The sequence below is a fragment of the Maylandia zebra genome, linkage group LG14 (genome assembly GCF_041146795.1).
Source record: "Maylandia zebra isolate NMK-2024a linkage group LG14, Mzebra_GT3a, whole genome shotgun sequence".
Classification (NCBI taxonomy): Eukaryota; Metazoa; Chordata; class Actinopteri; order Cichliformes; family Cichlidae; genus Maylandia; species Maylandia zebra.
The window spans coordinates 18,858,529-18,875,590 of NC_135180.1; the positions used below are offsets into that span (position 1 = coordinate 18,858,529).

The window sequence follows — 17,062 nt, forward strand, 5'->3', positions numbered from 1 at the left end:
AGAGCCAGCAGAAGCAGATGGACAACAGAGAGGCATGGAAAAATGCTCAAGGTCACCTCAACAATGCAAATAAGGAATGTTTTTATTTGTCTCCTTGTCAGACAGTTCAGAGGCCTTTTGCTCACAAGCTTATTCCCTAATCTTTATGCCACAATTACATGCACTGTGATGCTCCAAAATTAGAGGCAAGATGAGTATTACTTGTGGGAATTCTGGTAATTACTTAATGAAGTACATTAATTGAAGCAAGAAAATACCGAGCGACAACAACTGAGGCCAAAGTGTGAAAAGGAGAGTGGTCAGGAAAGTTAAAGAAAATAACAGTAGAAGTCCAAGTCACAGTCCAGGGTCTGTATCAGTATGCAGTGTATGCTTCGTGAACAATGCTTACTTGTGTTACGCCCGACTGAAGCCTCTCTACTGTGTCTTACAGTTTTGACAGGGCAGGATGGCGAGAGAGCCCGAGACAAGAGGTGAAGGAGTGTGTGTCTATATATGTATGTGTGCGTGTGTTTGTCTGTCTCGCTTGTATTAGTGTGGCAGAAACAGAGGAAGAGAAGACAGCGGGGAGAACGGGAGATAGCAGAGACACGAGGAAGGTTCACAGGTTCTGAACAGGTGTGCGTATGAACATGTGTGACAGTGAGCCAAGTGAGAAAAACAAGGAAAAAAGAGAGAGAATGAGCGGCGGGGATACGGAGACAAGACAGCAGAAAGACAGCAAGTGACAGAAGAAGTTTCCACGCACCGGAGGCCAATAAAAGAAAGAAAGAGAGACTGACTGCAAGCCAGCCTTACCTGATCTCCTGTTGTCTGTAGAACTGTAGAGTCCGCTGTAGAGCTTCCTGAACAGTCTGCGTCTGCAAGCAGAAGTGAAAAATATTAGAAAAGCTTTTTTTTTTTTTCTCCTCATTTGAATTATTTTTTTATGATAAATGGCATGGCCCTTTAACTTCACACTCTAATTTACCAAACTCCAAATTTTAACCAATAAAAATTTGTTCCTGATTCATTGCTGATCTTTCAGTTGGTATTACACCTCAGCTTGAAAACATGTGTGTAGATATGGACACATTTTAACATTTTTCATTTCCTTAACCAATTCTCCAGCTGTGCCAGCTGTCAGAGGATGACATGTGCCTCAGTTTATACTTTATTTAGAATCACCAGCATGTCTTTGGTCTGTGGCCGTGTGGTTTTTCAGGGACACACGGACATTGATGCAAAAGTTTGACTAATTGTAAAATCCAATTGCATTTTGTTTTTGAAATCCATTGCTCTGATAGGATCGCACTAATTTTGCTTATTAAAAGGCACAATAAGACGGCAAGATGATAAAATAACCAGGTAGTTTAAAAATAAATAAATAATAATAATATTTCAATAAAATTCTTAGTAGAGAGCCTGTTAAAAAAAATTAACTGCTTTTTAAAATAGTCCACAGAATCAGCTAAACAGGGTTGTGATGGTAAACTGTTTCACAGCCTTGGTGCCACAGACTGAAAGGCGCTGTCCCCCTGGTCTTTAGTCGTGTACGAGGAAGAACAAATAACAGATTCCGTGAATGAAGACAGCGAGCAGCAGCGTATTTTGTAAGATACTGAGATATATGATCTGGAGCCTGACCTGTACATTAGCACAGGAATTTTAAAACAAATAGGAGTGTCATGAGCTTGCTTGCTAGAATGTGTTAACAATCTGGCCGACCTAACAAAGACCTAATGAAATCACATTTCACTGATTCTATCCATCCAGCCTCTTATCAGCTTATCCAGCCAGGGTTAGGCAGGGTCGGTATCTATTCCAGCTGACACCAGGGCAAGGGTACATCCTGGACAGCTCAACAATAATTTCAGTCCTTTTTCTTCTTCTTCTTCTACTTCTTCTTCTTTTGTACAATGCATTTTCAAAACATGATCCAGTCTGATATAAAAAATCCAATCAGATTACTTGTGATCAAGTCAGCCTTGATGTGTAACTGTAGCCAAGATAGATTAATATGTAACAGGCTTTGTTTCCACTCAAGACCTTTTGCCATGTCACAGTACAGCACAGGTGTGAATAACTAGCCTCCATCCAAACGGATTTTTTCTACTCCCTTTTATATTGTTATCATCCAAATTTCAGAAAAAAAACCCCAAAACAATATTGTTAAATAAAAATGTCAAAATGACCATAACACAATGAGATTAACTGTCCGTGTGCATGTGTGTACAGCTGCCGTGTTTTGCGTTACTGACAGCCTAAGCTTGAGAGGGCGGGTCCAATGTGATTATCTGTGGTACAGCTGAAATACAAGGCTGTAGTGACAATACTAGAACACAGTGTGCCAGCTGGAGAGGTCATTCTGAGGCCTCCACCCACTCCGGACAGTGTGTGTGTGTGTGTGTGTGTGTGTGTGTGTGTGTGTGTGTGTGTGTGTGTGTGTGTGTGTGTGTGTGTGTGTGTCTTGCAGACAGAGAGGGAATGACAAACATAAAGGCTAGTGAGTTGTGAACATGCAGCACAAAAAACATGAGAAATGATGAGAAGTAGTCAGGGAACCAGGCTGTGTGTGCGTCATCAGACGTTTTAAAAGGTGAACGCAGTTAGACGTCATATTGTAGCTAACCTGCATGTTAGCTGCTTAAAAAACACCTGATGACACAAACACGTTTTGTCACTTTTTAGCACCAGTTGGCCACAGATCAGCCAAACAGCATGAGCACAACTCCCAGATATAAACACACCCAATGGGCTGTACTTTTCAAAAACCAATAGTGAAGAAAAACAACATACTTTCACTGTGTATTCATACAAAGCTTCTATATACAGCATAGTTGTGTATGTATGTGTGTTTTTTGTCATGTCTTCCTCTCGTCATCGCCAACTGGTCACAGCAGACGGCTGCCCCTCCCTCAGCCAGATTCTGTTGGAGGGTCTTCCTGTTAAAAGGGAATTTTTCCTTCCCACTGTCACCAATTTCTTGCTCAAATGGTTGGGATTTACCTCACAACATAAAGCGCCTTGGACCAACAGCTCTTTTTATTTGGCGCTATATAAATAAAGTTGAACTGAATTAAATGTACGTACAGAACAGAACGAGTGTTTTCTCATGACAGCCTGACTCCTTTAAATGCATCTTTCATGAAGCTATTCACTGGCCACATTACATTATAATAATACTTACTGTAAACCTGGCCAAACACACAGGCACACACTGGTATCAGCCCTAAATGTGCAAACCTACTGTACACACTCATGATCATTAGTCTACATTGTTGCATCCCTGGCCTGTTTACTGTACACACATTAATCTCATTCAGTTACACAAAGGTGCTGAGATGGTAGGATTTGGTAAGCGTCGAGTTACCAAATCAAGATGCCCAACTTGTTGCTGTGGGTTATTTAAACTCTCAGCTGGGAGCAACAGAACGATACTGAATGGGTGATAATGAACATGTTAAATTGCATACTATATAAAATGAATACCAATCGTTGCATTTTATCTGGATTTTAAGGCTCTCTCTGAGAACAGTTCAGCAGTTAATGTGACTATAAAGCGCGATAAGCGTAATGCAGCCAGTGTCTCAGACACGACAGTGGAGTGAATATTTGATGACATCTAGCTGCTTCCTCTACAAAGGTTGAACACACTCATTGTAAATCACTTTAGAAAACCGTGTCTGACAAACGGATGGAAAGCAAAAACAAAACAGGTTTGAAAATTGTCACTACAAAGGTCGACCTACGCTTTGCACAGAGGTTTGTTCGGATACGGTTGCGCATCTGTTTGTTTTGAAATGTCCTGTTTTCTTCTACACTTTCACATTTCAAACCAGCCTCTGGACATGAGTTGAATAAAGCAGCCAATTTTCCCAACACGGAGGTCTGCACAATGCATGGTTGACATTTGGGAGTTGTGTGTGTGTGTGTGTCAACTCGTCTGCAGGCCTCCTCCAGCATGCATTTAACCACAACACTCTTCTCTAAGACGGCTCGTGGAGATTTTTCTTGTATATTTAAGGGAAACAAAATCTCAGCTTGCAGAGGTGAGGTAAACTCTGGTCACTTGGGGACAGCTATGCAGGAATAAAAGTCAATCCAAAGGAAAGCATCCAGTGTAAGGCCTTTAATAAGTCAGTAACAACCTTCAGCCTTGATTACTCACAGGCCCATTAGCTGTTAAAATACTGTTATATGTCACAATTGCAGCTACTCAGATCCAGTTTCAGTAAAAAAATGTATCTGAACAAACAGAGTTCATGACTTGTGCTTTTTTGTATACTTGGTGCCTTTGTGTGTGTGTCTGTGTGATATCCCCTTTAGAACAGCTCCCACTCCTGTGCTATGCATGGTCATTTGGGTTGAGGAACCATGCTCTGCTTGTAGGTGGTGCTGTCAGTTAACACGTCTGCTAAACCTGTCTGCCTTAGCTGCTAGAGCTAAGGAGGAAATGTTCATCTTCTAAAAAATGTAATTTAACGGTACAAAAAACAACAGTTTTAATGAAATAACAGCTGCATCTGATGTGATTATTGATTGTTTGGATTGTGATAGACTGTGTGGAATAGGAAATTGTGCTAATATTGACATGACAGCATCATACAGGTATTGCAGGTTGCATATCCATGAGGTTCCACCACACCCCAAAAGTGCTCTGTTGGATTGAGATCTGATGGCTGTGGAGCTCATTTAAGTACACTGAAGTCACTGTGGTGTTCAAGAAACCAGTATGAGATTAAGTGCATTGTGACATGATGCTCAGCTGGTACTGTGGCAAGAAACCGAAAATTACACCACCACCAGATGCAAGACAAGATGGATTCATACTTTTATCTTGTTTGCACCAAATTCTGACCCTTCATCTTTCATCCCTATTCTAATGCTCAGATTGAACTTCAGCAGGTCGTCTTGACCGTGTCTACATGCCTAAATGCGCTGATTTACCGCCACACGATTGGCTTAGATATCTGCACAAATGAGCAGTTAACCTCTTAAGCACCCACACACCCAAAGATGGGAGCAAAAGGGAGGAGATTGCGGAGATCAGAAAACTGCTGGAGGCTTAACAGCTTAAAGCAGTGTGTCTAATAAAGTGGCCAGTAAGTTTATTTATTAAAACATGAAGATTCCTCCACCAATTTGAATTAGCAGAGTCAGTACTTCATGACTCCTCATACAATATAAATGTGGGTAAAGTCACCAGAAGGTGACAAACTCATTGTGAAGAAATCCACAGGGGAGAAGATGACAGACAGCAGCAGGAAGGTAATCCTATAATTAATTAATTATGTAACAGGTAATCGATATTTGTAAGCAGTGTAGCTTCCAGCAACACTGATCTACTCTTTAAGGATTTACACTCTAGGACGTACTCTAGAGTTTCACATTTTTCATATCTGTGACCAACACTCAGGGCTGATCAGCATTACAGGTCACAAAGCTAATGGCCACCCTTCATGTGTGTACACAAAACTAAGCGCACAAGAAACAGGCAGAGCGTTTGACCACATGTAATTGTGGGTGAGCACGGATGTATCTGTGTGTGTTATTTCTTCTAGGTCAGTGTGAAGACAACCACAGAGAGCACGCTCTGTTCCGTCGGTCACGGTCCAGTGCAATCAGTAGTCGACACTGCTTCTGCACGCACCCATTGTGTGCTTGAGCAGAGTTTGTGTGAGAGGGAGAACAAAAAAGATAATAAACAACGTGTTGTTTGATCAGTCAGTGAGTTAATTTGCATATGTATGTCGCTACTTACGGCTCCATTTTAATCCCTCCCCATCCCTGTTTCTATCCCTCCCTACATTTCCATAGTAAAGAAACATGATAAGGAGACGTTTACGCCACGGCTTTTTGGCAGAGCTGCTCTAACACACAAATGCCCATCAGACCTTGGACATTTTCCCTTTTTCTGTGATCAAAGCACATCATAATGACCCGTAAGGATGCCAAACTGTTGCATATTATTGCAAAAAAAAAACCACATACATGCATGTAGACACACACAGTTCCACAGAGTCATCCACATGTACAGTAAATGCTGGATATTACCATCATTGAGTGTTATACTAATCAGTCTTTAAGTGTTCCCTCTTCCCTATTTTTTCATAGATCTATTAAAGATCAGGGCCAGTAAGAGCTGCAGCTGAGAGTTGAAGCTGGCTCTCACTGGTCCTCTCCAATATACACCAACTTCAGTTTTTTTCAGCTATGCTATTGAATATTGTTATTTTGCGAGGTTATGCCTGGCCATTGAAAAAAAAAGAAAAGAAAAGCAGACAATCGCTGCTCTTCTGCATCGATTTCACCACAACATCTATTTCTCGCAGGAATGGGAGCACGAGAGCTGAGTGTTTGCAATTTGGAGAAACCTATTCCCGCAACCAACCGTAGCCTGATGAAAACACAGGAGTGCTCTTGCTCCGTGGAGTACACACAGATCTTGTAACCATATGAGAGCAGATTAGAAGCAAAGACTGTTATGTATTGTATACCTAATGGTCATCTATTCAGCTATTATACTTATCTCTGTCCAAGTGGAACAAGATGTTACCGCTGGGATGACGAAGCATCCCAGCGGTAACATCTGACAAAGCTTTATTCTTCATTAGTCCCCCAACAGACCACAAACAAGACAAGACTATACAGTGCCGCTGCCTTCATTTTCACCATTTCAGGCCATTTTGACTGTCAAGAAAAAAAAATCCCCATTACATCCATGTCTTTGATCCCTAAAATCTACTCAGGGATAAAAGGAACAAGGACTGTGAAGTTTAAGGTATTTTTTTAAAATAAAAACACTGAACCTAGTGCCGGTACCAAAGGGAATCAAGCATAGGCTGTATATAAACAATGGACAACGCCACTGACATTTGTGGACTTACATTTTGATGATTTGAGTTGACCTCATCACCATCACAACTCCCATGATCATCATTGGGAGACACAATAATCGATAGACAGCCACACCATGATGCGTGTATTCTGTATACCCAGGGGTAAACATACAGAATACACGCATCATTGCTATTCTGTATTTTACTGTTAAGCCCAACAACCTCAACAGCCTCCAGTTCAATCTCGGGCTCAGCCCTGACTGCTACTCTAAGCTGGTCAGTTGTAAGCAATATCAAATTTTGATTTTGACTCACATCTCAAAGCTTATCCAGTCCACATTCTTACATCTAAGATCCGCCTTCAGCTGGTCTGCTTTTCACTTCTCTTTATGCTTCTCTTCACTGGGTTCCATTAAAGCTCAGAATCTGTGTTAAAACGTTATCAATAACTATTAAAGTCCTACATGGCCATGCTCCTGCTGCTATATAGCAGACCTACTGAGCCCGGCTTCTCTGATCATTCAATCGGGACCTCTTAACTGTTACACACTCCATTTTAAAACCAGAGGCGATCGCACTTTTTAGGTTGCAACACCTAAAATTTTGGATCAGCCATCCTCAGCCCTGAATGCTGAAAACTGCTGAAAATTCATTTTTATAAATTGCCTTTTCCTTAATTTTTATATTTGGCTTTGGTTTGATTCTAATACGTGCATGGAAGTATGCATGTGGGACTAGAAGTATGACCTTATGTTTTACTGTATGCTGGGAACTGAAAACTTATCTTTAATGTGTGGTTTTATCCAAACATTGCAGCACTTTGTAATTGTGTGTTTTAAAAAGTGCTGTAAACATAAGTAATGTAGAATGAACATCACGCAGTATTCACTAAGACTTAAGTAAGTGAAGCTATAAACTCGTTAAGGAAGTGTTTACTGAGGTGCTAAATTACGACACGAGGAGTCGTCTTTAGTCTTGGACACGTTTGTTTTTGCAAAACAGACGAGTCACGGTTTGCTGGTTATTAGCAAAAAAACAACAACACAAGTTTAACACAATTGTGCATTAGAGCATATCAGGACCTGGAAGTTAATTCCATATTTTACACACAATCTATGGAGTCAATGTGGCACTCCATTTATCCATCCATCTTCTTTGGTTTATTCAAGTCACAGTCATGGGGGTGCTGGAGCCGATCCCAGCTGTCATAGGGTGAGAGGCAAAGTAGACCCTGGACATGTCTCCGGCCTGTCTCAAGTCTCAGCAACACACTTTGTGGCTCAAAGTCTTCAGCTTGTGTCTGATTTACTTCCCACTCATGTTAAACCATGGCCAAACTATCACAAACTACTCAGGTTCATAATCTTTTAGATTTTCAGCATGAAATTGCAAAGTCACAAACCAATGACCAAATACTCAGGATAGATACATATTTCACTCACAACACAGCAAGAAGACTACTCTTGCGCTGATTTTGTCGTTTTTAGAGTTGGGCAATGTCTACTGAACTCCTTCATGACAACATTTACAGTTCAATATCCTAAACAGGCATCAGGATGTAACGACAGACTACTTGCAATAAACGCACTATAGTATTTTTTAATTATTTTTATGCACCTAAACTAACAGATGTTTTTACTGAAGCACTGTGGCTAAATAAGCTTCTTTTATACTTGAGCAAATCAGGTACAAAGAGACATTCACAACAGTCATCCTATTACTCGATTTGTTGTTTTATTCCCCAGTTTATTTGTAGCATGCACATTTTTCTGGTGCTTACAAATATCTCTAGGAAATATCTTCTCTGTCCAGAAAGAAGTTTGGAATAGGCGAGTGCTTAAACCCAGTTTTAAGGCACCAAAAAGCAACATTATGGTGACACTGATAATATGCAAATACCTTAATATCATAAGTATTGGAGATTGTGGTATAATTTATTTAAAAGCTGATGTCCTGTCCCCAACTGGTACTTTTGTTTTGCCCACATTTGTCTGTCCATCTGTTTACTTATTTTCTATTGTTGAGTAACTACAGAACAACAGATGCAATCAAATCCCAAACCGATGTACCATCGCGAGGGACAGTGCAATAGCAGATTCCCTAATAACACGCAATCCATCACAATCGCACTCAGTTCTAATAGCGGTTTTATTGTATTACAGCCTGTCACACAACTGAGACACGCAGACACAGCAGCAGGCTCATTCGCCACACTCCCAGCATCCTCGCATACACACAGACGAGCCATGGGCATCGCTCTCTCTGTCTCTCTCTAACTCACAACAACATATTTATTATATAATCAGCCAGATGATTCAGGCTATCAGAGGTGAAGGATGAAAAGAGGCTGTTTTCGTAGACAGCACAGCACACATCCTATCATGATGTAAGAAAGGGCATTGTCTGGGTTTTTGGGAGTAATACACTAATGTGGAGAGGCTTGAATGTTGTTGTTGGGTTGTTTTTGTTCCTTCTGAACTTTGGAGACATCTCTGAGCAGTGAAATAAATGCATCAGGATATTTGACCCTGCTGGTTTTAAATTACAGGTTTCATCTTCAGGAGACCTGATTTGGTCAGTAATTGACCTAATTGTATGACAAACAAGGCGTTTTTTAATGATTTAGAAGAATACTTTATCGTTTACACAAATTCACACACACTTTAAGTCCCTGATGTGACCAATATCCTGACAGCAGGAGGCAAAATGCACCAGAATCACCGCAACTTTCTTTAGAAACATGTTAAAGACAATTGATGAGGTCACAGTGAAGCTTTTTCACACTTGTTTGAAATCCTACCGTGGGTGAGGTCAGCCGCCTCAGGCTCTCCCCCAGCGAGTCGAGGTTCACCCTTCTCCTCCTGGTGACCCTCTTGTGGGGTCCGCCGGGTGCTTGCTCCTCACCCGCCGGGAACACGGTCCTCTCGGCGGGGCTGCGGCCGTTCCAGAGCACCGCTCTGTGGGAGGAGGGGAAGGAAGAGAAGGGGCACCCTCGGATCTCCTCCGCCGGCTCCAACCCGCCGTCCCCTCCGTCTCCCCCGGGGCTTTCGAGCCCACAGTCCGAGCCCACCGAGCTGCTGAACGACTCCGAGGAGATCTTGCGCGACGACGAGGACATGGTGGTGGTTGTGCTGCTGAGAAGAAGAGGAGGAGGAGGAGGATGGTGATGATGATAACAGTGGCGGTGTTAAGGATGAGGATGATGCTACAGTCGGCTCCGTACCACGTCCACCTGTACACCGGGGAGTCATCAGATAGTGGGGGGAGGGAGGGCTGGCTGGTTGAGAGGAAAGGCTTGTGTGTATGTGTGTGATTATGCGCGCATGCTGTGTCGGTGTGCGGGTGAGATAATGTCCAGTCCTGCCCGTGTCTGTGTATGCATATGAGACGCGTCTGCCTGCGTGTGAGACGCGGGGAAAGAGAGAGAGAGGAGGGGGTGAGGTCGACTGAGAGCGAGAGCACTAACGGCACGCAAGCATTTATGAAGGGGGAGGGTATCACCTCTTTAAAACCGTCCTCCGTTACCCCCCTAAAAAACGTCCTCCTCGCCGCTCCCCCGGGTGGCCAAACACTCCAGCGGATGCTTCCGATTAAAAATGAGGAGCGGAAGAATTCATCACGCCCGGCAACAGTGTTTATTTTTAATAAAAGACGCAACTATTTTGAAGGACATGTCCCCCTAATTGCCGAAACTGCAGAGCATAACGCGCTGGTCCACCGATAATCCAAACACATGGTAATTATTCCTCTTGCACGCGGGAGAATTTAACAGCATCAGAAAAAAAATGTAACGTATCTTCCTTTTTTTTCTCCTCACGCTGCCCAGAAATCCCCAAAGTCACCGCAGATGTGAGATGCGTCTGCTTCCCTCTCTCTCCTCCTCCTCCTCCTGCTCTTAGTCCTCTGCGACAGCGGTTCTCTTGTCGGTCCTCCAGCTGCTAACCGCAGTCCGGGCATTCCTCCATCTTTTTATTTCCGCTCCTTCACGGCAGCTCCTTGGCCCTTTTTTGTTGCTTTAAGAAGTGGCCGGGGTAGAGGTGAGCTAGAAAGGTAAAAGCGCGCGCGAGAGTGAGCGCGAAAGGTGAGCCAGCAGTAGCAGCACGCGCCAGTGGTGCTTCTAATCTGCGAAGCACGCGCTGTGAAGTACGCGTCAACGCGCTACTCTGCGCTGGAAAACAAACCAGAGCCAATCGATAGACAGACGGAGTTGGGCAATGTCATAGTCTGTGTACTTTAGTTTATTTTTGTATTACATTTTTTATTTTGTATTTATTATTACTTTTATTTATTGTTTATTATTATGTCTTTCGTATTAGGAATTAGAGCCATTTTCATACATAACCCCCCCCCACACACACACACACACACACACACACAGACACACACACTCACGCAGACATTGGACAAAAGTAATTGGACAATGACAAACTGACATAACTGAAGAGCAGTTAACTAGTCAGTAGGTTGCTGGTTCGCTTCCTGACTGCTCAAGCCTTCATGGGATGTTAGATAGACGCACTGAAAGCAGTGCTTGTGTGAAGGAGTTATGTTGTATAAAGTGCTCGGGAAAAGCGTTAAATGAAAAGGCGCCAAGTGAGGGCTGTTCCCTAAAATAGCTAGCAAAAGTAGCTCATAAGATTATAAAGGGACCTGGGCTTCCATTTCAGTGAGTGTGGGAAGCACATCCCCCATGAAGGATATACTACCAATGCTGAATGCACCGGATAGTCTTCATTAAACTTTAAATGTTTATTAATACAGAATCAGTATTGATCATTTTTGATTCCAACACTGCCATTTTCACTTTCAATAAAATAGATTAAAATCACTGTGGTTGTGTGTTGTCAGATCTTAAGTAAAAAGTGACGTTACCTTGGATGAAAGCAGATGTTTTCTCCAAAAACAAAAAGCAAAAAACATGCTCTCTGAAACAGTAATTAAAGACGAATCAACTATTCATTCATTTCAAATAGGCTATTCATACATTCTCAATTGATCTGTAGTTCAAAATGTGTTGTAGACTCTACTGTGAATGTGTGTGTAATATGAACACCATGTAAAGTATTAATGACAGTCATTTTGTTTAAAATTATGTTAGTTTGTCCATTTACTTTTGAGCAACCGGAAAAGGGGGGGAATATAAAAATGGCTGTAATTAGTACACAGTGAATGCAATACTTTTACATTAAATGAATTAAAGATGGAAGTCTCCATACTGTCATTAACATGGTTTCATAATTGTGAAATCTTGGCAGACAACAGTCTGCTCCTCAATTAACTAACAGGAAATGGCACTCGAGCAGCATCTGATTGTAATCAAACAACAGCCGTGGTCAATAAGCCAGGTCCGTGGCAATGTGCCAGATATGTTCAGCTCGGGTTTACATGGACGAACATGGCTCTAAAGGGTGATAATGGAGCTCGCGGCGGTGGCACATGCTTGCTGTATCTGATCAGAGGACAGAATGACGATCAGTCTGGCGCTAACAACAGTCACGACCTTGACCTCTATTAGCAGATCATGTTCATTAATGGCCCCAATGGACCAATCAGAAAGACACTGAGTCAGACAGACATAGTGCATGTATATGCTCACACACCCTAACACAATTTCATGAAGGTGCGCGCTAATTCATTTGACTTTCTGGAGCAGCGTGACCCCAATCCACTGCATATCATTTTATTTTTTCTCTTCTCTCTAACTCACACCCACACACTTTCTCTTGTGCATAGACAACCACACACTCACACACACACGAACGCCTTCTTTTTCTTTCCTTATCTGTCTGCATCAGTCTGCCATCCATCAGTCATAATGTGGGCATTTAATAAAGCCAACACTACAATAGAATAAATGATGTTCCAAAGGAGATAAGCCTACCAGCTGAGAGACTGCCTCGAGCTGGCTGCCAGCCATCTAAAGCTAAGTACAGACAGGGCAACAGATCACTGGCTGTGCTATCATGGAAGCAGAACAGATAGAAAGGGCAACTATTGAAATACTGTGGTAATCTCCTTCAATAGGCGCATGTAACACGGATGCCATTAGACAATAGAAATGTCATCATTGAAATAACGGATGAAGCAGTCCAACCTTGAGTGTTCTTGGCACAGCTCCTTGCTTTTCCTACAGAATTAAAAAAGGATTGATGGATGCACAGTACGTGTTCGCAATGGTGGATGGACGGGCTGACAGATGAGGTCGGGCAGGAGTCTACGTGGAGTATGATGTGATCTGTGGTGAGAGTGGGGAGCAGGGGGAAGAGAGTCTGGAGAGGTGGAGGTATGCACTGGACAGAAGAGGAATGAAAGTCAGTAGAAGTAAAACAGATTACGTCTGTGAAGGTTCTCGGTCATCCAGGTCATCGTAGTCTAAGGAGCTTGGAAAGAAAAGCGTCTGGACTTCTTTGAGTTGCTTGAAGACGTTTCACCTCTCATCCGAGAAGCTTCTTCAGTTCTAAGGTTAAATGGTGGGGAGTCCCAGATTTAAACCCAGTGGGAGTTTCTCTCCAAAGAGGGACAAAGGACCCCCTGATGATCCTCTACCTAATCACATGAGCCAAGGTGTGAAAGCGGGTTTAGGTCACAATCAGCCAGAGTTTCAGGTGAGCTCATTGTGAAACCTGGCTCCACCTTATCATGTGATTTCCTGAGGTCAGATGGCCCAGGATGTGAGTGGGCGTTAAGGCGTCTGGGAAGGGAACTCAAAACTGGATTATAGATGGCAGACAGTTGGTGTCGTAAACCACCGCCTCTGTTCAAAGATGGTCGCTCACAGTGGACATAGATGGCTTCTTTCACTCCTCTTTCAAACCATCTGTCCTCTCTGTCCAAAATGTGAACATTGGCATCCTCGAAAGAGTGTCCTTTATCCTTAAGATGCAGATGGACTGCTGAGTCTTGTCCTGTGGAGGTGGCTCTTCTGTGTTGTGCCATGCGCTTGTGAAGTGGCTGTTTGGTCTCTCCAATGTAGAGGTCTGGGCATTCCTCGCTGCACTGTACAGCATACACCACGTAACGTGCAAAAGAGGGGTGACGGCACGCAGGGTGGAGAAAAGTGAATTTATGAAAATGACTAAAAAGCATCTTGTGATGATTTTTCAGGCAACAGCCAACCCTGGAAAATAAATAGTTTTAACTCTTCATTTGGGCAAAGTTAGAAAATACATAAATCTGAGTGACAGGATCTTAAAAGATGAAAGGGAACACTTGCACCATGGCTCTTTCTACTCAGACCACACGTGTCTTCTGACCTGACCTCAATTACGATCCCTGGAAAGTTGCGCATCTGTATTTTGCATGACTGATGAAATCTATCTGCAGAACAGACAGAGGCAGAACTATAAACTGCCACAACGGCCCACTCAAAACCAGCTTTCCAGTAGTTCATTCCACAGTACTGCACACCAGCAGACTCAAAAGATAAAAACAATACCAGCCATACTGTCACACAATTTAACCAGTGCAGTACAACACACACAGAATGAGAAGTATTTAAATCCATACTTGTGAAATGGAGCAAAAACCCACATATAGACAAAGCCACACAGGAAACAGCATCACTGGAGTTTAAGCCAGTAAAAGATGAAATGCGTGTAGTTATGGAATGCACAAAGATAAGAAAGGTTCAGGCCCATGGCACACACCAGTGAGTCATGCCTTTAAGATCCTTTCGTTCTGCTGCGCGTGTGTCTGTGGCGAGCGCTGCTAAGCAGGCATGTCGGTTTCAATTTTGTGACGCAGAAGACATACACTCATGTTATTGTCTTATCTCTCTGTCAAATATCTACCTCCTGTCTATACTGAGGCAGAGTGGGTGGGGGCATAAATGAACCAAAAGCTACAGCAGATGCAACAGGATGGTGCCGGGGGTTTGCAGAATACCAGGAGTCAGGCCAGCTAAGGCAGGGATGGGAGAAGACAAATGGCTGATTTGGTCATAAATCTGCCAGAAGCCAATCTAATTGGCCATAACCGTACATCACTCCACGCCACTCTGACGCTATTAACCGTGAAACTGTGCCTCTCTGACACATGTACAATATAAAGAACCTGCTTTACTGGTCATGAGGATGTTTTTTTAAGTTCAACCAGGGTTAAAGAGTAGGGAATTGCATAAAGGAGTATGTCATAGATTTAGCCAAATTTCCACGTAAATGACCGGAATGTGACCCAACTTTTGATTTCACGTATTGAGTGATGGCTTTGTTTTTTGTTTTTTTGTCAGCTGCATCACGTTCATGGCGGCAAGTGCAGCCTATTTATGCCAAAACTGTCACTCAGATGCACATAGAAAAAGAAAAAATAATAAACAACACACAGATTATTGATCGCTCATAAAAACAACAATAATAACACATAACACTGCCTTTTCAGGGAAATGAAATTTTGTCAGTGCTCATACTACAAGTAAGGGGCAATCTCCCTGGTCTCATAACACACCTGATTTCTCTTAATAAAAGTGCCGACCAGTGCCACCTGAGGAGTATTTTAATAATGTCCCTTATTAAATAAAGAGTCCCTGTTCTGTGTACCCACAGGTTAAAAATGTAAGAAAAAAAGAACAGGAGGAACTGCAGTGAGGTACCCAGTCACTCTGTTATGTTTTCTGACACAGGATCCTAATTTAGTGCTTTTCTTTAATAATCTGTGACCATATACACAAACTCTGCAAAATCAAATCTTTCTCTGTGTGATTCTTTGAAATTCAGCACAAACCAGATGTGCCGATGCTTCAAACAGTATCTCAGATGAAACCTGAAAATAACAGGGGTCAATGAAGCAGCAAACCTATAAGAAAGCCAATGCTCTAACCGAAAAACTGCCAAGGTTGCATGCTGGGGCAATCCTGCCCACTGCTCACGAGAGGCGTGTATCCACAACAGACTAGGTCTAAAGGTTGCAATGTTCTGACATATGAGCATGTGTGTACACTTGCCTATGTGGTGATGACATGGAACCCTCTTTTAGAATTAAGTGACAGCTGGAAAGGATCATGAGACCACTGGGAAAGAAATTAAATCCCACGGCTGGAAAGGCAGAGAAGGGCAGCATTGGCAAGAGATGAGAATGGTGGGTATGGCATAGAGACAAGGGCTTTAATTTAGTATCCACTGTACAATTAAAGGGCCAGGTTTTTGTGATGTTAAATAATCAGACCACGTTGAATCATTTCAAAGCTTTGCCCACCTTTAATGTGACCTATAACATTTACAATTCAACTATAAAAAACAAACAAATCTGTGAGTAAAAACACAAAAATAAAAATGTAAGCTGGTTGCACAACTGTGCACACACATCAAAACAAATGCACATTTTGATTTAATCACAGCATTCAGTATTAGTCTGCATGGCACACCTTGACATGGCAGTATTTGTCCGCTTGTCATTGCAAGGGCATCTCTTGTGCACAGCCCTTCACATTGCCCCACACATTCTCGTTTAGGATTTAGATTTGGACTCTGGATGGGATGCCCAAACCTTAAATTTTCTTCTGATTAAGCCAATCTTTTGTTGATTTGGATGTATGCTTGCGGTCATTGTCATGCTGAAAGGTTACATTCCTCTTCATCTTCATCTTTCCGGCAGATGCCCAAAGATTTTGGGGCAACAGTGACATTGCAAAGAACTGATTGTCCCCACAAAACTGATGAAAAGACAAGATGAAAACTAGTCAAGTAGGCTGCCAAAAGTTCTACAGGTCTACAGCAACACTGAAGGAGCTGCAGGAATTTCCAGAAAGTGCAACCATGCTGGTTGTATACTACTTGGAACGACAAACTCCAATATTCTCCATAGGTTTGGAGTTTGAGGTAGGGTTGCAAGACGGACTAAAGAAAAAAACAAAACAAAAACAATCAAGCTCAGCTACAATTTGCAAAAACAAAGCTCCCCGGAAAAAAAATCAAGTTTCCCAAAAACATGTGGGAAATTTTTGCTAAAAGATATGTTTTGGTGTTGCAACACCAAAAGAACACCATACCTATGGTAAAGCATGGCGGTGGCAGTATCATCCTGTCATTTCAAGCATTTTATATTATAAGACCCTAAAAAATTATAAAGAAATACCAATTAGTTCTGGAACCTCTCAGATGTAAACTATATTCAATTGTGCAGGTTAGAGGTCACATTAAATGTGGGAAAAGTTTTGAAATGATCTATTATGGTCACATAAAACTGTTATTTTAACATTTTACACATACTATCTACTGCATATATGTAGCGACAAAATGCATTTATTA

At 42.3% G+C, this 17,062-nt stretch overlaps 1 protein-coding gene across 3 annotated transcripts in view; it reads right to left on the bottom strand.

The window, feature by feature from the left end:
- The window catches only part of gucy1a2 (guanylate cyclase 1, soluble, alpha 2), a 54,125-nt gene extending 43,164 nt beyond the window's left edge, over positions 1–10,961 (bottom strand). The window contains exons 1-3 of one of the 3 annotated variants that reach the window (XM_004543866.5): positions 10,045–10,961; positions 9,622–9,952; positions 799–860 (exon numbers count right to left, since the gene is read on the bottom strand). In XM_004543866.5, coding sequence (XP_004543923.1) covers positions 799–860; positions 9,622–9,939 — 380 coding nt within the window. In that variant the 5' untranslated portion in view covers positions 9,940–9,952; positions 10,045–10,961. Of the gene's footprint in view, positions 1–798; positions 861–9,621 lie in introns of all 3 variants that reach the window. The other 2 variants (XM_004543865.5, XM_004543864.5) reach the window with 2 other exon arrangements.
- Positions 10,962–17,062: the final 6,101 nt, after the last annotated feature.